The sequence below is a fragment of the Paramormyrops kingsleyae genome, chromosome 2 (assembly GCF_048594095.1).
Source record: "Paramormyrops kingsleyae isolate MSU_618 chromosome 2, PKINGS_0.4, whole genome shotgun sequence".
In the NCBI taxonomy this organism is placed as follows: domain Eukaryota; kingdom Metazoa; phylum Chordata; class Actinopteri; order Osteoglossiformes; family Mormyridae; genus Paramormyrops; species Paramormyrops kingsleyae.
The window spans coordinates 18,440,083-18,464,240 of NC_132798.1; the positions used below are offsets into that span (position 1 = coordinate 18,440,083).

Here is a 24,158-nt window from a genome sequence, read left to right on the forward strand (position 1 = left end):
TTCTAGCATCACAATTTTCCCCCTTTTTCACACATTGTTCCTGCTTCCAACACATCAGCTTCAAGAACCGACTGCTCATTTGCATTATATATAATGCCCCCCCCCATGACAGGTGCCACTGTAATGAGATAATCAAGGTTATTCACTTCACCTGTCAGTGGTTATAATGTCATGGCTGATTGGTGTAATGCAGAATATTATATCAAAGCAAAATGGTTCAGGGACCATCTTCAGACCTGACCGAAATCGAGTTCTAGAGCTAGTCCCTGTATCTGAAGGTGCCCTGAAGTTACACTGTGAAGCCAGTGTCTGTGCGCCTGGTACCCCAGCCGATGGCGTAGTACAGCTTCATCCTTCTGTCCTCGCTGATGTTCACTGAAACCACCTTGCTCCATAGCAGCAAGCCTTCGACAAGCATCCAGGTGAAGGAGGCCGTGAAGAAGAGGTGCAACAGGGCTGTCACTACCAGACACAACTCCTAGAGGGCAGCAGGGATACAGCAGAAGGCATTTTTGGTTTAAACTTACAGATAAAGACCTGATTTATACTCTTAAATAATTTTCAAGTTGAATATGAAATGAAGCCAACAAAAATATAAGCTGTCAACTCCTGCAAAAGGAAATATAACTTTTGCCGTCAAAGAATCTCTTACGTTTAAAACTTTATTTGTATATCGGCTCTCCACTACAGCTGCATAAACAAGACTAGCTCTCTTTGTCCTCCCAAGCAGCAGGGGGCAGCATAGGAAAACCGAGGCGGGGGTAGAGACAGACCTGATTGCCGGTGGCTGTGTCACTGCACATCAACAAGAGCTCTGCAATGCCCAGAGCTGCAATCAGATTCTTGTGAACAGTGGTACGGTCTGATTTGGGTACCCTGTAGTTTGAGGAGAAATTAAAGCAGGGAGAAAAGGTTCATCATTGTTTGCCAGCCACCATTACAGTTTTTTCCAATTATTTTCACACTTGTCTCAATACCATGTACACTTTTTCAAAACACTTCACACCGTGAACTTTACAAACATGCACCCGATCATGTCAGTTAACTTTCAGTGCAAAATGCACTAAAACCACCAAAACACTTCACACTTCACCCAAAAGTGACGCATGCTGCCAAACCTATAGCACACACTCTCTCACAAGACGACCTTGTCACACAAAGTACAATGCATGAAAAAACACTAACAACTTGAAACGCTGCAAAATGCTTATATATGATGTGTTGTTGTATCCTATATTTTCACATGTCCTCCATATGGATGTCCTCCACATGGATGTCCACACCCAGCAGCCATGGCATCTAAAAGCGACATCTGATCATGTGGCCGATGGTCATATACCTTCCATCCCCATGCAGAAAAAAATCCTTCAATGAGGTTGAGGAAAGGCGAGTATGGTGGCAAGAATAATGAAATCACCCTGGGATGAGCAATAAACCACTCTGTGACTGGGCGGGAATGATGAAAGGCCACATTGTCCCACACAATCACAAATACTGGTAAATTCTTCCTCTCCCTCCTGTGGGAGGTAAATGCTAAATCCTACAGTAGTGGGTTACAGTAAAGACAAACGTGCATCGATGCGTCAGTTTTTTTCCCAGAGACTGTCCTCAAATCACACCACTACAGAAATATAAACATCAATCAAATGCCTTCAGTCAGAATGCTCTAAATAGTGTATAGTATCTGTTGCTTTGCCTGAAATTCCTGACAATTGATGTCACTGTGGATCTAGGCAGGTGGGGCTGAACTCTTAGACCTGCTTCCCTCAGGGACAGACCATGAGTTACAACATGGTCAATTACTTTGGCTCTGATTTCATCAGTAAACATGGTTCTTCCTCTTCCTCTCCATTGATGTCTTCTTGCTCTTCCTCTGCCTCCTGCGGCATCCATTTTTCACTAACTAAAGAAAAATGGCAATGGAAAATGCCAATCCAAAGATGGCCCCTTTTGTACATATGGCAAGTTGGCACTAATTACACAAATTCCTAGATAGGTGCTTAGCTGAAATTACAGACAGGTGTGTGTTTTCATTCAGCTTTCCAGCTTCAAGCATTGTAAAATGCTTGGTGGTGATCTAGGGGGATGGTGGTGGTCTAGTAGTTAGGGATCTGGCTGGGCTCCCATTAGGAACAACGGAAGGTTGTGAGTTCACTCCCAGGAGGTGCCACCATTGTGCCCCTGAGCAAGGCCCTTGACCCCAACTTGCTCCAGGGGGACTGTCCCTGTAGATATAGTACTTCACTGTAAGTAGCTTTGGATAAAAGTGCCTGCTAAATGAATATATATAAATGTTTCACTGTAATATATGTGTTGCCATACCGAGTGTTTTTGCACAGAATACAAAAGGAAAAGGACACTCCATGACCTCATTTGTATAAATAGTAACAAAGCAGCAAACAAAAACAAAAATACGAAATTTCCGCTGAAAGCATAATTATTTGTGTTAGTGCAAGTGCATAGTGTCCTTTGTCTGTCGAAATGCAGCATATTTCAATTGACAGTGCTCTAAATTTCATTAGGGTTTTGACCTGAAAGTTAACTGTTTTGAACAGATTATCTAAACATCTGAAAAATCGGCTGTAGTTGTACAAAGTTTTGCTGGTGTTGAACACTGACTGAGAGAAGTATTCATGAAATTTGGGGGAAGTGGTGATTGAATGCATATTGTGTCAAAGCAATGCAAAAGTTTACATAGTTTAGCTCACATGGTCCAAAGGTATGGTGCATGTGTTTAGTGTTTTTTGAAAAAGTGAACATGGTATTGAGACACGCGTTAAAATGATTGGAAAAAACTAAATATAAGCACATCATTTACACTTAGAGTCTACAGCAGTGGTCGGCAATACATCGACCTTGAGCTAATCTGCAGGGCGCCAAACAGTATGTTTCACAACACGCATTAGGTATTGGATAAGTTTTTAAAAATGTGTATTTTGTGTATTCACTAGGATGAACACCATACTGTCATGGTATGCTGAACAGTGCACATGAAAGGAGAATTAATTTAACTACTGGCAGCCCCCCCCCCCCACCTCAAGATTACATATTTAACCATTGCAACCCCCCCCCCATTACAATCTTATATTAAACACATAGCTTCCCAGATTCTTTGTAAAAAGTAGATTTCACTAGTAGATCTCACTACTGGAAACCCCAACCTACAGTCTGAATTTGCTCTCAGCTTCAATATGACCTTAACAGCACACAGTCATAAATAGAGTATCCAGGACACAAAATATCAGATGAAGGGAGATGCTGTAAATGACATACAACACTGTCCTCACCCCACAACGATGAAGAGGATGAAGGTGAAGGTCAGGCAACACAGTGACACTCCACAGCCAATGAAAGTCAGCATCTGCATTGAAATTTCACTCTCTGGGCTCCTCTGTAACAAACAAGAATCGGAGTGGGGGGAGGGACTTCATTGAATGGCGCTAAATCCCGCTAAAGCTGAGCCAACACACAGCATAAACCTAAGAACTATATGTTAACAATTTGTCTAAATGCTAACTGGCCCGGGACGCTAAGATTATATCTTGATGCTAACTGCACGTGGATGCTAACACCAGAGGAGAGGAATGTACCTGGACCTCGTAGACCTGCAGCAACAGAGCGAAGTTGGTGGTGTGGTTGCAGTAACAGGAAGTAGAGTCAGGCCACGTGTGTATGACATGGCAGCCTCTGGTGGACCAGCCACCACCGGCTTCAGGCCTGAAGGACAGCAAAGCCAGGAAAGCTGAGGATCTGCCGCATGACACTCAGCCTTGCGCACCACTCAGTAGATATGATCATCTCAGTAACCCTCCACAGTGAATGTCACTTGTACCAGGATGCTGCAGGTTACAATTTAAACTCCTACACAGCATCTCTGCTGTATAATATAAGTGTATATTTAGTTTTTCAAATGCACATCTCAGTACTGTACAAGGTTTGATTCAGCCTTTTAAGTCTTTTAGCACTTAATTGTCCCTGATAAACAGTGTTGTAATTTTGCGCTGAAAGAGATTAAGTGTCTGGGTGAAGAACGGCTGAATGCAGCTGATCTGTTAGGCTGGAGGATGGAGGACAAGGTGTTATATAACTGTGATGTATGTCTCAAATTAACAGCGGTCTACATGAAAGCTTCCTGGACCCCCTCCTGCTCCAAATTAACAGCGGTCTACATGAAAGCTTCCTGGACCCCCTCCTGCCCCAGACAGACTACGTCTGAGAATCACCTGTGGATCCCTTATTCACAGAGCCCAACATAACCACACCTGTGGTTACGGCAAACAGCAAGATTCAGGCATCCTGAGCGCAATTCTTAAGCGGACATTTTATTTTAGTGACTCTGTGAAGTTGCGGTAGTTGAAACTCAAGTTCTCACAGTTCATAACAGACATTAAAACCACTAAAAAGACGGGCATTTAAAAAGTAAACGGCCCTCGATGAAACTGCAACATCAGTATGCAGTTCGGGCCGAGATTAAGAGGGAAAAAGCTACTCACATGAGATTAAAATCCCAGAATGCACATACGGGATCATATTCCGTCCCTGGGAGATTCTGGGAAAATGAAATCAGAAAATGACATCAAAGCTGCCCATTGATGAGTCAGTGTTCAAATCAAACCATAAACTGATAGTTTTGCTAAAGTGTTAATAATTTAGTTCCTACAAAGCTTCCAATTTCAGCAGTAGTTATACTACCGCTGTTCATGTGTGTTTCTGTCTGTCTACTTGACCGTACTTGTGTTCTCATCTACCCGTTTTACGTCATCTTCCATTGGCAATGACCAGTTCCAAGACTAAGAACAGAAGTACGGAGGACGGTAAAAATCCCCGGATGTCGTTCTTGGCCCAAATATCAAGGATACTTCAGTTGCATCCTCACAAAACTAGACCAATCCCATGATTCATTGCACCCCAAGTTTTTCCTCGGGAGTCACGGAGATTGGCTTAGCCAAGACCACAAGTACGATCTTTGCGTTCTTGTTATTGAGAAAAGCCTCATATCATCGAAAGCTATGGGGACTCAGCGATGGTGACGTCAGCATCATGCTGGGCTCACCTGGTGCCTGTGCTGCAGGTGGAAACGTACGGCGGTGCTGATTCGCCGGCCCTGACCCAGCACCATGCTGGAGATGACAGAGGAGCCCAGGACTGCACCAATGTACCTGCAGAGACATTGAGGATCAGAAGTTGGTCAACCCCCATCCTACTCAAACTAACATCCATCCATCCATTCATTATCTGCTGCTTATCCGGGGTCCCACATCCAAATCTTTATCTCAACTGGCCTCTGTATATCGAAAAACAAAGCATGTAGCCACACCATGAAGCTCCAGGTTGAGGGAAGGTTATACCACAGTGGATAAGGACCTAGGTTCCTGAACAAAATATCATCCGTAATCCCATCCCTGTTGGTGAACTCCCAGGTGACTATTAAAGAGTAAAGTATACTCCAGTATATTTGACTATGTGTAAAACTGTGAAGTATGTACATTATTTTGAACAGCAGTGCCTGCACAATAGTAACAACAGAAAACCCAAAACTTACTTCTGAGTACCGTCGCTAACAGCAGGAAGGAGGTTGATGTTGCCTTCAACCGGGAAAAGGCTGGTGTTCCCATCTCTAGTGAGAAATGGATGAAGTGAGCCGTACCAGGTGTTCATCAGGGTGATCTTCTGGAAACCTGTGCATTGGCATCAAATGTGGGATGAGTGAAATAATACCTATTGAGTCTGCATGGCTGAGTCACACTGTTTATGTGCTAAAGCTTCCATACCATTGCTGTGTAGCGTCTTCATAATCTGGGATGGGACCTCGATGCAATCCAGGCGGGACTTGTTCTCTGCAGCTGGCCTGCAGAAGTCACGATTGCTTGTGTCTGTTTCCAGGCTCCTCTGCTGGACCTCCAGCTCTGAGGAGAAGGAACAGAGAAACCAGATAGAGCCTGGTACACTATTTGGTTTTGAGACTTCTTTAGGAACCAGACCATGAAGTGTCATCTTGCCTATCACTAGCTGTTGATTCTGTATTTAGGACATCAGTAAGGAGCCAATGAAGAATGAGAGACGCTGTGAACAGCTGTTACAACAGCAGCAAGGTTTCTTGGGGTAATTTATCATGTTCTATGAATCTTTATTGCTTATTTAAGAAACTGAAAAAAAATCTGATTATTAATTGCTTTAAATAAAAAACAATTAATGATCTCCATGAATAATGTACATTTGGGAATTGTCTGTACTGAGGCAAAATGTGAAGGGATATGCCAACACTGTATTAAATGCCATTTTAAGGGGAGGGGGGAGGAGTCGGGGCCACTCACTGATGTTGTCACCGTTAATGAGAAGGTCGTCATCCTCGTCCACTAGCAGGCTCTCGAGGTTAGTCACCAAGTGATCAATGCTTCTGACCACTGCCATGGGTCCACTCACAACCTGCAGTAAGGGAGCAGACACAAGGGGGCGCAATGAGCAGCGCATCCCATACCGCCACCTGCATCAGAGGAGACCCTGATGGGATCAGCACGGTGAGGGTCAAAGCAACACTGATTCCGAGTGTGAAAACGCTAACGGGCCGTTTGCGTGCTGGAGTCTCGGGAAGCTGCCCTCAGAGACACTGAAACGTGCCGCTTGGTATTAATACTTTTTATTGCATTTTCTGAATCCTGCTTCCAAATATTTTTGTTTGTACTCTTTGGCTGGCTTGTTCTTCTGAGAATAAACAATTAAATGGAAATAAATTATTCTTTCCTCCACATAAACACAGTCCGTGTTAATGTCAAGGTGACTAGCTCTGTTATAATCTTGCTCTGTTCCTCTTTTCTGCAAGTTATTTGTTGCATTGAACATGACAAAAGAAAGCTGCCTTTGGTATTTACTTTGTCCTGAAGCTGTCTTAATCCTTGAGAAAATCTCAAAGTTTTGTATTGTGGGATAAACTTTTGCTTCATGAGTGACAGTACTTTAGTGTTCCTTCACTTTTACTGCCCTCTGGTGGTCAAATACATGCCACAGTACCTCCTTGACAGCCTCCCAGCCAGGCACGTTTTCTTGGTCAATCATCCTGTCAGCCACAGCCAGGAAGCTACGGCTGAAAGCGGCCGCTTCCTTCCGGCTTTGGTTGCCCCCATTGACGACGTCAGCCGTGCGGCGTAACAGCTGGATCAGCGAAAGCATGTCGAAGGGCTCCAGCCCCCCCGGGCTTTCCTGCAGTGCCTTCTGGGAAACGTCCAGCACCCTGGAGCTCTGCTCCCAGCCAAGGCGTGTCTCGTCGGGAAATAACCCCTCCCCCGCCAGTACCCAAGGAGAAAGTAATTTGAGATAGGGAACAAAACAACAGTTTATCGTGGATTGTAATGTGACATAAAATATTACACCAGTCAAAAATTTTTGTACACTATAGGTTTTTACCACTTTCCCATTTATTTCATAAACTGCAGATTTTTTATTCTTGTTAAGCATTGGAAAGTTGAGTGAACAACTATGAACGAAAGTATAAGTCAAATAAAACAAGTTTCCTTTATAACATGGAAAGAGTATGTAAGAGTGCGTGTCTGACATCCTATTAGCTGGTTGTGTGGTGATGGCAGTTAAATTCTAGGCTGTCCTTTAACTTTAAACGCAATAGTTAACTGTTTCATGGGATGAAACGGAGCAGAATTTAATGTCCCTTGTAGAAAGAATGATTCGAATTAGCTCTGCTGTTATAACTGCTAGAGGAGGTTACTTTGATGAATCAAAGATATGGCATTTTCCTCCGAATAAAGGTAATCAGATGCTGAACATACTGTAAATTTGTTAGCAAAGAAGACTGAGTGTATTTTTGTTACATGTTATGCAAGTAACGTGCAAATGTAGAAAATTTCAGTATATGCAAAAACTTTTGACTGTGTAAATATGAATACAAATCATTGTCATCCTTCTTGCTGTTATGAGTGGTATTGAAATCGGATGCTGCTGATGGAGAGGCACGCCCCTACCAGGCTTTGGTTGGACAGCCGCATCAGCTGGGACAGGAAGGGGCTGGGCCCCCCCTCACGGGAGTCCCTCAGCTCTTTGATCTTCTGCATCCGCTCTGCAACAGAATTTGGACCAATCAGCACAGAGCACACAACCCAGCCTTGAGTCGCTGCCTCTCTCTTTGGCCCAATGTAGCGCTTCACCACGCGTTCTGTTAAAAGGTCACGGGGGCAGTGAGGAGTGAGGGAAGCCATCCCTGTCACCAGCCGGCCGCCTTCATGAGCCCAGCAGATTCAGTTCTGTTCTTAGTTATGCCGAAACCATAATGGTGTGACTCAGTGGTTCAAGCACTGATTAGTGGGCCCTTCATTTACACATCTAGCAGGTGCTTCTCAGCGATGTACATTTTTGAGACAGCGAGGGTCAGCCCCGGAAATCCCTGGGGCAATCGGGGGAGTTTAAGGGCCTTGTTCAGGGGCCTGACAGTGAAATAGTTCTGACCACAGGATTTGAACCAGCAACCTTATGAGCACAGGCACAGAGTCCTAACCTGCTGAGCCACACGCATGCCTCACTAGAGGGCACTAGTGGGTCTGCTCACCTTGGCTGGTCACACAGACGAAGGGCAGTGTCTGCAAGCAAGGGACAGTGGTGAAATGCGGGGTCTCCTTGGGCAAGCGGCCGTCTAGGACTCGGCAACCTGGAGTCTGGCTGGATATCCGGCCTGTAGGGGGCAGCATAGCCATGAACTGTGAGACACAGCACTTAGCAAGTGCGAGGTACAGGATTAGAGAAATGTCTGTAAGCACAGTTGCTGATCCACCTGCTTAAAATAACCTTTGTATGGAAGAGTACACAGACCTGGATTAAAAACAAGGGCGTTAGCATTCACAGCACTGATCACTGCTGGGCGTTATTTAAGGAAGTGATTCTTCAGGTCCAAACAGCATGAAAAAACATAACACCTTCTAGTCTGAAGTGCTGAACACAGTCCAGACTGTCACAATAACCGTAGAGATAGGAGTGAATGATGCTAACGAAGCCTATTTGAAGCATCACTTCCTGATTGATTCCTCCATGAATGCACTGGGAATCTCCATGAAAGAAAACACAGCTAAGAATAGGTTTTCTTTCTTTGCAGTAACTGGTAAACTGGTTTTCTCACAGGGAGCCTTAGGGCGATGCAGGATGAGACTGTCAGCGACGTATGCCTGTACACAGGCTTCACAGTCCCTCAGAACGTCCCCTGACTGGATGGTTTTCCTCAGTAAACGCTGGACACTATAGTGTGTGAAGATCCTGACATCGTGGCTGTTTCTGGGACGCTGGAGTCCCTGTGTACAAAGACCCTTCGATCAGGCATGTCTGTCGTTCTGGGGCAGAGTCACACAGGAACTGCACCATGTCGGCGCGCAGTATGGGCTAAGATGCGGCCGCGTGATTCTCTCTTTGGGGGGGCAGTCTGACTGTGTTCATGAGCTGCTGTTCCTAATAATGAGTGTATTTCAAAGGGGCAGTACACCCCAAAACTGAAAAATATATGTTTATCCTAAAACAAATGAACCTGCTCCCTCCCAAGGGGTGTGGTGATGGATGATCTGCTTAACCCTCCCACCCCCCCACCATCCTGCAGAACACCCATGAAAATCTTTGGCCTGCCCACCAGAGATGTTCTGTTCGGTGGATGGATGCAGAACTAGACGTGCTGGCCACTCCCAGCCCCCCCCCCCCCCCACCCACCCCCCCACTTATGGAGCAAGCGTGTCAACAGCAGCGCTAAAAACGCTTGGGGCCGGATACTAGCCTGTCAGAACTCTTCCCTGTGATCTGAGGCTCTGGGGCTGGTGGGGGGGGGGGGGCGATATCTTCATGTGGCTTTGAGGGCCGGCGACAGCCAGGCCCCCCCGATCACAGCCCTGCAGCCAATACCATTATGGCTAACGAGCTCTACGCCAGACCTGCAACAGTGCTAGTGACCTCCCCGCTTGGAAGTTCCCGGGCATGCCACCCGCATGAGTGGGCCCCCCTGTCAGGCCCTGCCATGACCCCTCCGAATGCCCTCTGGCATGATAGTTATGCAGCTGGGGAGGGGTTAATGCCTCCGTGTGAGGTCAACCAGAATGACTCGGCTGCCAAATGACCCGAACGAGAACAATGGCGACGACCCTAACCTTAACCTTCGCGGTTACCTCTCCACTCAGTCCGGGCTTATTCTGGAGCAGAAACCCAAGGAGTCAGAGGTTAGTGTGAAAGAGTCTGAGTGTAAACAGCATTTCGGCATAATGTGATTTGATTCCCTGGTAATGGACCACAATGGATACTGAAACTATGACTTTAGGACTGTAAACTGTGTGGGGATAAAGGAAAACTAAAGGAAAACAATATCTAGTACCCTGTGATAGACTGGCACCCCTTCCAGGGTGTACCCCTACCTCGTGCCCTGCGATGGACTGGCACCCTGTCTAGTGTGTACCACTGCCTTGTCCCCTGTGCGTCCTGCAATAAGCTCCAGGCCCCACTGGAGTGGTTGGAAGATAAATGGATGGATGGAAATACCTATTCGAACTACTCATGTCTGGCAACAGACCGCATAGCCTTTTCCTGATTCATTCAGTCAAAAAAAAAGTCTAACTGAAGATCTCTGTCCTTATTAGACATAGTGAGTGAGCCTCCATCTTTCATCTTGGAGACCTTGTACCCACCTGGCCGCCGTCTCTATAACCACATGTCACATATTTGATAAATACAATACAATGAGTGCAAAGGGCTTTAATGTAAACCCAACAAACCTAACATCATGTGTTCCTGCTAGCTGTTGAACGTGGCAGAATTGTTTGGGTATGAGCAGTCCATCCATCCATCCATCCATCCATCCATCCATCCATCCATCCATCCATCCATCCATCCATTCATCCACATGCTGTCTCAGACACATACATATATTGCTAAATTATAATAACCTAATAAAAAACTATAGCTAGTGCTCCCTCAAACATCAAAAACAGATGAAAACACTGAGAAGCAGCTTGATGACCTAAAGAGTGGTTACCGAAACAGCGGTTTAAGGTTTTCTAATTTTGTAAGAATACTTTTCCCCAGGGTCTCAAGGGACTCTGGGGACACGTCCCCTGGAGTGCTGCCTCCCCTGTCATTCATGAATTCAATGTATCATTGGCTAATAATGAGGTTGTCCCATCTGTATGAATTATTATGCCCCCCTTAAGCCTACAAATCGCCCCTGCTAAATTTGTCCCCCTTCCCCTACATGTGCAGACATACCTGGGCACAGTACGCTAGCCTGGACCTGGCTTACGTCAGGGTGCACGATCACGTTGGCGACGTCCCAGGTGAAGAGCGACGCGTGACCAATCGTGCCACAGGCGTTCAACGCCTGCACCTGCCGCTCCTCCAGTGCCACATTCCACACGCTCAGCTCTGTCAAGTTCCCCACGAAGGGCTCGCTGAAGTTCCCGCCAAATGAGTCCTGGTCCTGGCCGAGCACGAAGATGCCAGCGCCGTGGAGATCGCGGGGCACATCCCGCGGCACGTCACCAGCCTTGTCTGCGTCGCCCCTCTCCCCGTCCACATGCACAGCCCACAGGCTGTCAGCCCTGCGCCATGCCACGCAAACGTGATGCCAGGCCCCATCGTTGGAGAAGGAGGCCCGGAAAGGTCCGTGCTTCCCTTGGACGATGAGGGCCAGCAGAACTCGGCCGGTACTGTCCGGTCGACCACGCAGCAGCAGCTCATTGGTAAAGACCGGAGCCGCATAGGAGAAGACCGTGGCCAATGCCGTGTGCCGCTGGTCCCACTGAAGCCTCACGCACACGCTCACCTCCCCCAGTGCTGGGAATGGGACCCGCAGTTGAGCGTGGGCCTGCGCAGACTCCAGGGGGAAGCTCAGAGCCTGTACAGTCACACCTATGGAGAACAGAGAGACAATTTGGACCATGTGACTGAGCTTGTATGGTTGGTTACGAGGTGTAGGACACCTCACTCCACTTCCTCTCTGAAGCCCAATTGTATGTGTAACATATCCACATATCCAATTAACAAGGACGGTCTGGGACTGACCTTCAGAAAAGCCACAAACGTGGAAGGCAGTCTCACAGTGTCTGGAAAACAAGCTGACACTGACTGGACAGAGTGGGCATTGCATAGGTCCTGACTGGACAGAAGCACCTTCAAAGGTACTAACTGAAAAGCCAACTGAACCATTAACCCAACTGCTAAGTGAACCACTAACTTAGACACGATAAGCAACACCAATGTTCCCAGAGCGTCTCCGGTCGAGCAGAACCAGAAACATCGAGGCTGACATACTCACGCTGCTCGGACGGAACCAGCGTGTCCCTGCCGCTTGTACTGGGGTCGATGGCCCACACCGTCACTCTCAGCTCAGCAGCTCTCAGCAGCTGCAAGACGCCGTCCATCACGTCCCGGCGCCCCTCCGTGGGCAGGGTGCCAAAGTGTGCTGAGCAGAAACGCTTTGCGTGTCCAAAGTCCAGTGAGGTGTTAAACAGCCTGAACACCATCTCTGAGTGGTGGAGCTGGACTTGGGGTTTCTTCATGGTGGTTGCTAAATGAGAAGAAACCAATGATGTTTAACTCATGTCCACGACTCTGGACGTGTACAAGTCCTCGGTCATCCTGCTTGACTAGGAGAGCCCCAGGGTGACTCACTATCTCAGCCGTAACTGGAGGTTATACGCCCTGTATTTAAGGAACTAGACATCGCATGTTTGATGATTCTAGTGCACAAGAAAAAAACAGCGGCACTAAGCTGGAAGTAATTCATCAAATATCCAATTGAAATACATAAGGGAATATTTTCTGCTGTGGGGGTGACTTGAAGCCTCTGTGTTCAGGGGTGACTCGTAGCCTCTGTGTTCAGGGGTTAAAGGAGCCTTGGGACCATTCCTAAGCTCACCAGCAGAGTCCTGTCTTCTTGTATCAGCCCAGGACTGCGTGACCTTGCATTGTCCCAATACCTTCAGGACAAGCGTCAAAATAGAAAATAGGGTTTAAAAAGCGACATTAGCTCAATGGTGATGCCACAAGAGGAGGACAGACATCTGTCATAGTTAATGTTTATTTACGAATCCTCTATTAGAAAACATTTTACATGGCTAATAAAATCTGAAAAATGTACCTTAAACAAGAGGTGATTTAGAATCACAGAAACATAGACATTCACTCTCTCGAATGTGGAATACGTTACCAGAAGATGAACACCAAGACACTTACTCTCTAGGATGTGGAATACGTTACCGGCAAGATGAACACCAAGACACTCACTCTCTCGAATGTGGAATACGTTACCGGCAAGATGAACACCAAGATGGCCGCTTTCAGTAAAACTCCCATTGGGCTGGCGTCTGGCCAACTCCTATCGATTCCTTTGTTCTTCCCCATAAGTGCGTTTTAAGGTCTTTCATTACTGAGGACAGAAGTGGACTAACATCAGATATGTCCCTCTTGAACCTCCTGATCGCATTCATAATCATACAGCACTCACAGAATGTCTTGCTTAATTCAGTAAAAGTATTTATTGTTTTTATGACAAAATCATTACTTTATTCTTTTGTTTACAAAAATATACATCAGAAACAATCTGTAGTTTCAAATAGTAATAAATTCAAACCCAAATTATAGTTCTAAAAGAGCTGTATAGAGTTCAAAATTTCATTGACACACAGTCTCATCAGGTGCTTTTTAATTAGTAACACCTTTGCAATAACATAAAACACCAAAGATTTGTGTTTAGTATCACTTTGGGAGCCAGTGACTATAATTGCAATTATCAGCAAAATGGCAAGAACAGAACTGAATGAGTCAGTCAAAAAATTATGACACTTACTAAAAAGAAAATGTCTGTGCAGGAGATATGTGCAGATACATTAAATGTTGCTTGTCAACAGATTTTTGTTATGAAACAATAAATGTGCAACATTGTTACAGAATTAAGCATGCATCCTCAGCCTTCCTGTGAGCGCTGTATTTTACCTTTCCAGAACACCCATCAATCTAACATTTATGATATTTTTGTAACAGGGTTGCTATCCATTGCAAGATGAAGTGTTTCATATGTAATTGTGCAAAATAATACAACCTTTGTGAAATACAACACCATTAAGAAATTAATCGCAGTAAGCAGTTGGTGATCGATGATACTATTGTGTCACACTATGCGCACAGTCACTGTCAACCCCACAGAGATCCCACAGTAAGAGGCAGAAGAATCACTGGACATTTACACGAAAAGAGCCAGTCTACATTCACAAGCTGGAACAAGCTTCAATGCCACAGAAGAGACAGACATGGTCCCTGCTCAGTTCTACAGAGAGGAAGATCAGTCACTCTGCAGTCCAGCAGAAGAAAATAAAAACACTTACTCTTCAGTGCCACAGGAAAGACAGTCCCTGACAGAGCTCCAGCGCTGGACCCCAAAGCGATGCTAGTTCTCAGCCTGGTTTCTGCCCCAGCCCAGATTGCCCTCTTCCCCAGCTACATCACTCCGCTCCTGGGGAGCCCTTTTCCGGCACGGCGGAGGTGGCCGCTGCCCCATGCTTAATCTTCATCCCGTTTTTGTGCCCTGCCTGCCGGGTCCCTGATTCACTGCTTCGCTTTGTCATGCTAATGACGCTGTTTTCCCCTTTGAGTTCTCCTTGCGTAAGCAGAGCCGGGACATGGTGCTATGCAGAGTTCATTGGCGTTTCTCCGTTTCTCTTTGCCTGGTGGAACTTTAAGAAACAGAAGGCAAACCCACCATTCTATCTACAGAAGCCAATCTCTCTCAGTCAAAGTGCAGCCTTTTGGTCACAAGCCAGGGCAGAGCAGTTCAGACAGAGAGCATTAAATGCGATGTATTCAACACAAACTCCTTTACGTCGCTCCAGATACGGCACTCGGATGCACTGCAAGGAAAACATGCGATTCTGTGTTTGACATGACGATCTGATAACCAACACTGATGCCAAAATGTATGGCATTGATCTTCTGGGCAAAATCACACAACCTGCCAACTATGTGAGTCAAGGACTCAAGAAAGAGGAGCAAGTGAGGTTTGTGGGAGCAGCTTTTCTTCAAAGAGAATCACAAGAGTCTATACTGCACACCTTAATGCTGATGAGATCCAACAAAACATCAATCATCACTTAATTTAAGCCGCATTTCTTGTCTGCACACACGTGCTCTGTGTCCTATGACTTTGCACTTACTACCTCATTTAAGCAGAGGTACCCACATTAGCAAAGGCATATAAATATATCATGACTTTGTACTACCTAATTTAAGCAGCAATTGCTCTAGATATCATCACAACATTACTCTGCACTACCTCATTTAAGCAGATGTTACACTACATTCCATTACTCTGCACTGCGTCATTTAAGCAGACTTCACACTACATGGTTCGAGTTACTCTGTCAGGGTGTGTGAGTGAATGATGTGTGAGTGAATGACGTGTGAGTGAATGGATGGGAGTGAATGGGTTGTGAGTAAATGGCGTGTAAGTGAGTGGTGTGTGAGTGAAGGGTGTGTGAGTGAATGGAGTGTGAGTGAGTGGTGTGTGAGTGAATGGTGTGTGAGTGAGTGGTGTGTGAGTGAAGGGTGTGTGAGTGAATGGAGTGTGAGTGAATGATGTGTGAGTGAATGGAGTGTGAGTGAGTGGTGTGTGAGTGAATGGCGTGTGAGTGAGTGGTGTGTGAGTGAAGGGTGTGTGAGTGAATGGAGTGTGAGTGAGAGGCGTGTGAATGAATGGCGTGTGAGTGAGTGGCGTGTGAATGATTGGCGTGTGAGTGAGTGGCGTGTGAATGAATGGCGTGTGAGTGAGTGGCGTGTGAATGAATGTGTGTGAGTGAGTGGCGTGTGAATGAATGGCGTGTGAGTGAATGACGTGTGAGTGAATGGCGTGTGAGTGAATGACGTGTGAGTGAATGGATGGCAGTGAATGGAATGTGAGTAAATGGCGTGTGAGTGAGTGGTGTGATGGGTTGGTGCCCCATCCTAAGTTGCTCTCTGCCTTACACCTATAGCCTCTGGGATAGGCTCCGGACCCCCAGCGACCCTGAACAGTATCAACGGTTTCAGAAAATGGATGGATGGGCTATTAATCTGTACAACCTCATTTATGCTGCATTTACTTAAGTTAGGTAGTATTTACTTTACTGCTACACTACTCTTGAGAGATGACAGTTTGGCCTCTCTGGAAGCATGTAGCTTCTCAGTAACAGCCAAGAGGACAGTCTCTGTGGAATGTGGTGCTTTGACACCAGATTGGTTAGGATCATGAAGGTTGTTTTGAGTGAAGTAGAGAGACAGCTTGAGGGCGTCTTCTCCTTTTTGTGGGAGAGCAGTCGTTGGACGTCAGAGAGAAGGAATAGAGAAGAGAGAGAAGGCAGTAAGAATGTAGCTTATCAAGGGGGAGGTTGAAGTCTCCAATAAGAGTGAGAGGGGGGTCAGTAGGGAAGAGACTGAGTGTGTATCCAGTGACCTAGGGGAAGAGGAGAGTGGTAGATGACAGTGATGAGAATATCGGAGAGGACACTGCAACTGCACAGAATTCAAAGGAAAAGATGTTGAGATGGGACAGAGGGAGGGGTGGGTAGCACCAGTGTACACAATTGTCTATAGCACTATCTGTCTGCTTGCCGCTGCACCAACATTCTTGGATCTCATCTCCTCTCCTTTCACATGCCATTACTCTGCGCTACATCATGTCAGCAGCATTTGTGTTCTGTGGCTTGGTTGGTTGGTGGTGCTGTGCCTGTCTGTGAGCAGAAGGTCACCAGTTCAAATCCTGTAGCCAGTAGTTCACCTCAGAGCCTCCGAGTCTGGCCCTAAACCACCAATTACTCCATGGACTGACAGACTTTGCTGTCTGAAATGTATGTCGCTTTGCATTAAAGCTTCTGCAAAATAAGTAAATATAAAGGTTTACTCTACATATCATTACGCTGTAGCATTTGTCATTACTGTACGCTACTTCAAATAAGCAGCATTTACTCTGCTTACCATAACTGTACATTAACACATTTAAGCAGTATTTTTTAGGTTCTCATATTATGACAAACCAGTGAATTGCTCCGGAATTCCTTGCGAGGAAACTTACTGACCTTGGCTCAATTTCGGCACAGCAACCCTCCCATAATTCTTTGGCAACAAAGAAGCACAATGCTGACCGCGAGGAATGCCTCGGCGTCTAATGAGGGGGAATCTGCTGTCCTCAGCCAGCCAGCGGCGGTCGGGGCTCAGGATGTGGCCTCACTGTGGAGTTTATGGGCTGCCGTTGCTGTGTCAGTGATGCGCACCACATCCCCCCCCCCCCCCCCCCATCTGAATGCCCCCCAGTAGCCTTCAGCCACAGATTGGGCTGTACAGCTTGGCCCAGGACTCAAATGACTGCCACACCCACCTTCATAGTCATGAAACACAGAAATACATTCAATCATAGTCATTGGTAACACTTTACTTGAAGCTCTATAATGCACTATGGATACCTTTGTAATGCATTATAATGGTCGGTATAAGAATTAATAAAGCATAACAGCATCTTCTATTGTCATAAGGCATTAAATTGTTTTTTATAACAATATAAGAATTAATGATGCTTTGTATTGCATTATGAAGGTATCTATAGTGCATTACAGAGGAGAGCTTCATAATGCATAATAAACATGGCTATAATGTGTTTTGCTTTTTTTGGTAAATATTTATAGCCATTTTTGGATATATGAATGCATTATAACATGTTATTTGTTTATAGATTGTTATAGACATGGCATTCATAGAAAGTGTTGCCGAGACATTTATAAACAACAATAATGGTCCCTGTCCCTGTGTCAGAGTGAGTGCCGGTCGAAGCCCATGTGGTGAAGAGAGGAATTACAGCATCTGTACTCATACTTGTACAAATTGCAAAGGAAGGATTTATCATTAAGGTAAAACATTCTTTGCCTTCACCTCCCTCTCTGTTTGTCTCTCTCTCTCTCCTGCAGCTGGAGGTCATACCCTGACATGGCCAAGTCCTGTGTCACCCTGTCGTGGACACCAGCCTGAACATGCCTAAACACTCCAACACTCAAAATTTTACCTGCAAGAACCCCCCCAAACGTGCCCCCCCACCAGATAAATTCAGAAAGAAAAGATTCTCTATGGATTCTCCAGCTGTGTACAACTGAATGCCCCTGACTCTGAAAACCCCCGCAGTCAGCTAGAAAAACAAGTTTCCCATAATGCAGTTTGCAGTATGTCTACAATAAGCACTATGATGATATTTTTGTCCACAGAGCAATCTCAGTCACCATACCTTAAAAAGGACATTGCTGCCTTTGATGCAACGTAGGGCTACAAGAATGATTCCTGGTCTTAGGGGAATGTCTTATGAGGAGAGGTTAGCTGAGCTGAATCTGTTCGGCCTCGAGCAAAGGAGACTAAGGGGGGACATGATCCAGGTATATAAGATTCTTACAGGTCTGGATGCTGTTCAACCAAATGACTATTTCAATATTAGTTTAAATACTAGAACTCGTGGCCATAGGTGGAAATTAGCAGGAAAACATTTAAAAATGAATTTGAGAAAGCACTTCTTTACATAGTGTGTAGTTAGAGATTGTCTTCTTGCTAGTGTAGTGCAAGCTAAAACCCTGGGTTCCTTTAAATCAGAGCTAGATAAGATTTTAACAACTCTGAACTATTAGTTGAGTTCTCCCCAAACGAGCTTGATGGGCCGAATGGCCTCCTCTTGTTTGTAAATTTCTTATGTTCTTACGACACACACAAGTCATTAGTCAGTCATGTTCCCAGTCAGGAAATTTCTGAACCTTCAGACACCCTTTGCAACCCTTAGCAGGTGTCAAGGGGCTTCTGAGAGGCAAGTCATCTGCTAGTATATTGCTCTTAATGTACATTTATCTAAAGCAGTTCATGACTCTTATGACTTTACTTTTCCATATTAATTAACTGCGAAATTCTTATCATAACTGTCCAATAAGAAGAATAACAGCCAAGGTGGCTCTCTGAATTTGAACCTACTTTTTAGATACAAACTAAGCCACTAGATCTTAGCCACTATACTATGTGCTAAGCTGGTATTCCAGGCATCGCACTGGCCGCTTAACGGGACCACATTGATCAGGCTAGTGGAGACTCATCACGGCATCTGAAGCCCTGGGCAATTCATTTTGTGTGGATGCAAAACCGACAAAAGCTCTCACTTGAACCCGAGGCACAAGGGCATGGAGGACATAGTCGCACAAATCCCCAGGCAACAGAAAGCGACAGGGTGCAAAAAAGTACCTTTTAAACATTCTGTTGTCATGGCAAAGGGAATTTACCATGCCCCCGCGAGCTCGCCGACTGTCCGCATGGCTGAAAGAGTCCCAGGCAGCGGTTCGTAACAGATGTTTTCTGCTTTTCTCTATGTTAATGCCTGTATTTTACTTTCACGGTGAGTCATTCTACCATTATTGCCACTTTATCGTCATCAGTAATATACAGTTCGAGTACCACTGCGCTATAGAAACTACACACAGCTTTTCAGCAGCTACTGAAGCCTCAGGAGGAATCGTCCACCCTCCACTTTTGTGTGAACCAAAGCAGGAGCTGAGGCTGGGCGACACTCTCCATAGCATTGATGTAGCCTTGACCAAAAGAAAAATGAAAAAGTCTCACAACCCCAGACACCCCCAGATACCCAAATGCATAGGCAGGCAGCTCTAAAGTGGGATAAAGGGGTCATGGCATCGCGAGTCTTCCGGGAACATATCTATCCTTCAGAAACTGCCCTGCGGTGAGTGGGCGCAGCAGACAAGCTCCTCTGAATGGCCCCGGTCGCCACTCTCAGCTCCTGGCTGTGAATTCGGTGTGCGACCCCTAAGCCTGTCTGCCTTTATGAGCTGCTGGCCCTCGACGACCAGGCAGCCTGCTGCCTCCGTGCAAACAGAACCAACAATGGTCCGACATCGAGTCGCAGAACAGAACAGCCCCAGCTGCCCATATGGTTTAATACAGAATGTGGACATCCATAACGTCGAGGCTTCATCTCACTTTCACTGCTTTGAAGCTATGAAAAACACTTTATATGCACCCACTGAAAAAATTACATCACCGTTAGGAGCAATGGGGTCTCACTCTCTTACCTTTCAAGATTTTTATGGCCAAAACCAGAACTGTTTCTCATAACCTTGCAGGACTTCTTGTAAATCTGGGTGACTGTTGAAAAGTCCAAGGGCCCATTTTAATCAGCAGCCCACCATGCGTCCGATGTATACTATAAAAGTAAAACATGTAATGTAGTGGAGTTAATTGACTCCCCCCCCCCCCCCCCCACCGTTTGCCACCATAGGCCCCTTTCAGCCCATGCATCTCCATGACAACTCGCTGATTCTAAGAACGGCATGGCAACGTCAAACACGGAGCGGCCCCACATTAGCTGAGACAAAAGGCCAGTGACCTACGAGGCAGAGACGGTTGAGCTTCTTTCCCAGAAACACTGGCCACAATGAGAGGTGCATTGTGGGATATGCAAGTCTCATTGTAACTGTTTTTTCATATCAAAGTGTTCAGGGTGAATCATCTGGCATGTTAAAACCCAGATCAACCTAAAAACACTGTAAATATTATATGCATACATATTTCTTCTGAATGCTTTGTGAATAAGTAGCAAACTGTATTGCAGATATATAGAACATTTCAGAACTAACCTCAGAGTCTGCTTTAATGATTTCGATGGATGGAGAAGGAACCTCTAACTATCAACTGAGATCCATGGTAGTTATTCTCACAGAGATGAAGTGGCCAGCAGATATGGAAGGGGAACACCAAGCCACATCCTAAGAAAGAGAGCTGAGAGCGAGAGAAACCCCAGGTTTCTAAATGGTGTAGATACAGCAACCTTGAGTTTTTTGGAGTAGCCCTCAACAGAACCTCAAAGGATTGCGAAGTGATTGATGGCGGTTAGAGGCCTCTGTAAATCCACAGTGTGAAAATGGCGGAATCTTTCCTCGCAAACAAACATTCCCGCCACAGTCACCCTCGGGAGGCGTGTTTGTCCACTCTAATCGGACAACGACAGGCCCACTTTATGGATGTCCTGGGTCATCCATCAGAGGCAATGCCCGCCCAGGACCGCCGGCCTACCGGTCACCATGGGGACGGGCTCCACGGCAGCGCCATAAAACGCCTGGGAGAGACAAAGAGCCCCGTGGCACTTTGAGCTGTGTCTCGTCCATGCGGCACATGCATGCCGTGCACTAGCACCATGCGCTTACCAAACAGGAAGAGCATCTCCACTGGAGGCTCACTCACATTCTCCGAATATAAATAACAGATCCTAAGTGCTGTGTCAGGTACTCCACCTAGAACCCTAAGCACACCGTGTTGTTATGGCGGCACTGAGGCAGAGTTTACCCGCGATGTCATCCCAGTCGAGGCCGCCAGGGCTCACATTACACTTTGGTGTGTTTTGGTAACGTACGAATTTGGTATGTTTCCCCTTGTGGTTTCAAAAGTCCCACATCCATCCATGTTTCGATTAACTGTCTTTGGACTATGCGAGGAAACAGAGTAACTCAGAGTAACTGAGTAAACGGGATGCCTTCACTTTCCAGATTCCCATCCATTTTCCAAAGTTACTTATCCAGTACTATATTGGGAGGCACAGCACACAGGAAAGAGATACACTGGATAGGACAGCAGTGCACAGGCACACACACAGACACACACACAGACACACACACACGTGCACACGTGATGACCAGTTCACCACATGTTTTTAGACTGTGGGAGAAAACATGCACAAACACCATGTACAGCATGTAAACTCATTGACAGCTGAAGGCGAGGCAGGTGAGGCAGGCGAGGCAGATCACTGAAGCACTGTGACACACTCTCGTCGGTGAATGAGGCTCATTTGACTGCTTTAACATTTTTGTTACCAAAATTGTAGGTAATAACATTTGTGCTTATTTGTGGTTTCATTTGGTGGAGCAATGTAGGTGGAGCCTAGCAGTGGGTCTGCAGTGTAACAGAACCTAGCGGTGGGTCTGCAGTGTAACGGAGCCCAGTGGTGGGTCTGCAGTGTAACGGAGCCCAGTGGTGGGTCTGCAGTGTAACAGAGCATAGTAGTGTGTCTGCAATGTAAGAGAGTCCAACGGTGGGTCTGCAGTGTAACAGAGCACAGAAGTGGGTGTGCAGTGTAAAAGAGCACAGTAGTCGGTCTACAATGTAATATAGCCCAGTGGTGGGTTTGCAGTGTAACAGAGCGCAGTGGTGGGTCTGCAATGTGACAGAGTGCAGTGGTGGGTCTGCAGTGTAACAGAGCACAGTGGTGGGTCTGTAGTGTAATGGAGCCCAGCGGTGGGTCTGCAATGTAACAGACTGGTATTTGGGGTATTTGCATTGTTTCAAATAAACTGGATCTCTTCTTTATCGAAGACAAACAAGAATATGTAGAATAGCACAGAAACTGTGGAGCTCTACTTAAGACCTACTTAAGAAGATAAAGAAAAAAGGGAAGGAGAAGAAGAAGAAGAAGAAGAAGAAGAGAAAGAAAATAAGGCGGTCAGTGTAACATTGTGACGGGAAAGATCGCCCCCTGATGTAGTAAGGGGACAAAAAACTTGCAGCACCTGGTATTCCCAGGCAGTCTCTCATCCAAGTACTAACCAGGCCCGACTCTGGTCAGCTTCCGAGATCGGAGGTATTCAGGGTGGTATGGCCATAAGCATGTGATTCCCCTGTGGTCCACACTACAGCCCCACATTCAAACCAGCCTTTGGCCCCCAGGACTCACCAAACTCACCCTCCAAACAACCCCCTCCCCCCCACCACCCCTTGGCATTTCTGCATTTCATTATAAATCTCTCAAAACAACTATTTAATGATATGATGAAACAAGTAAGGACCCACTTATAACATCTGGATATATTTATTTATAAACATCAGAAAAATATTTAAAGAAACATTTGAATTATTTACTGATGTCTGTAAAAGACCATCTGGCAGTATGGATGCATGTCTCAGCCCCGCAAACCCACCCCTTCCGCGGCAAGATTGTCGGCCCTTCCGCTGTTTCTCCCTGACAGAGACGAAATAATAAAACAGCTTCAGTCACAATGTGAAATTATTTTCAAGGGTTTTTTTTCCTGTGAAATAAATCAAAAGTTGGATTCACTGCTAATCCTCTGAATTTTTAAAAGACATGGGCCTCTATCACGGCGGCGGCGGTTCTGCCTGAAGGTGAGTTATTGTTGCTGCTTTAATAGGTACAGAGTCGTCTTTGTCATTGTGGCAGTTCTTTAAGCCCTTTATGTGAACATCAGGAAAAACGAAATAAAAGAAAGAAACTCTTGAGAAATTCTTTTGCATGTTTGTCCACCAAGAATGTCTTTTCCAGCTGTATGTGAGGCTTGGAGGAAAGAGGTGGGTGTGAAGTACAGAAATATGAATGTCTTCCTGGAGGCCGACGCAGTGAGGCCGGGGCCCTCAAACCACACTGCTAAACCCTGTGCACCTGGGGACATCAGGGGACAAAACTTACACTGGCACCTACAACAGAAGGTAAGTGTTAAAATAAAGACCAACATCCAACGCAACAGACACACATAATTAAGCACTGGAGACATTCAGATTCTCTGTGTTGTACTATCCAAAAAACTGTGAGTGCCTTGAGTTTAGTTTTTATGCAAGAATCATCAGTTAAAAAAAAAAAGCAGAACCTGAATTTTCCACACGCAGAGAACCACACTGGATGGTGTGATGTGTAGCATCCCCTGCTGTGGCATCCCTGCACTGGACATGTACAGACTTTGCTTCATTATTCCCTAAACAATGCAGTGGAACCCCTGTATCTGCTGACCACATAACTTTTGTAGTGTAAACGCCAGAGGAGTTTCTAGCTATTGAAAATACCAGGGGCTGAATCAATTTTACCTGGGGCTTGATTTTTAATTATTTTTTTTTTTGAAGGAAGACTGGCATTGGGGCTAAAAATTCTCAGAGCTATAGTCCCTAGTGATTGGACCTAACAACGCCTGTGGTACACTAATGCATCCCCAATAAGGACGTTACAATCACTGTGCGCTGGGCAGTAATCATGGTTTCAGTTATCCACAATTAGGAAGTAAAATTCCACATCCATCCATGTATCCTTTTTCTGTAACTGCTTATTCTATTCGTGGTTGCGGGGGGTCCAGCACCCATCCCGG

At 45.8% G+C, this 24,158-nt stretch overlaps 1 protein-coding gene across 2 annotated transcripts in view; it reads right to left on the reverse strand.

Annotated features, from left to right (window-relative positions):
- The window catches only part of adgrd2 (adhesion G protein-coupled receptor D2), a 36,866-nt gene extending 16,654 nt beyond the window's left edge, over window positions 1-20,212 (reverse strand). The window contains exons 1-17 of one of the 2 annotated variants that reach the window (XM_072707302.1): window positions 20,091-20,212; window positions 13,273-13,390; window positions 12,881-12,941; window positions 12,278-12,529; window positions 11,230-11,871; window positions 8,552-8,674; window positions 7,970-8,065; window positions 7,009-7,283; window positions 6,315-6,426; window positions 5,772-5,906; window positions 5,543-5,678; window positions 5,054-5,159; window positions 4,494-4,549; window positions 3,591-3,717; window positions 3,288-3,391; window positions 774-876; window positions 325-478 (exon numbers count right to left, since the gene is read on the reverse strand). In XM_072707302.1, coding sequence (XP_072563403.1) covers window positions 325-478; window positions 774-876; window positions 3,288-3,391; window positions 3,591-3,717; window positions 4,494-4,549; window positions 5,054-5,159; window positions 5,543-5,678; window positions 5,772-5,906; window positions 6,315-6,426; window positions 7,009-7,283; window positions 7,970-8,065; window positions 8,552-8,674; window positions 11,230-11,871; window positions 12,278-12,529; window positions 12,881-12,941; window positions 13,273-13,365 — 2,575 coding nt within the window. In that variant the 5' untranslated portion in view covers window positions 13,366-13,390; window positions 20,091-20,212. Of the gene's footprint in view, window positions 1-324; window positions 479-773; window positions 877-3,287; window positions 3,392-3,590; window positions 3,718-4,493; window positions 4,550-5,053; window positions 5,160-5,542; window positions 5,679-5,771; window positions 5,907-6,314; window positions 6,427-7,008; window positions 7,284-7,969; window positions 8,066-8,551; window positions 8,675-11,229; window positions 11,872-12,277; window positions 12,530-12,880; window positions 12,942-13,272; window positions 13,391-14,345; window positions 14,558-20,090 lie in introns of those variants that run through there. The other variant, XM_072707300.1, reaches the window with a different exon arrangement.
- Between the last annotated feature and the right edge of the window lie 3,946 nt (window positions 20,213-24,158).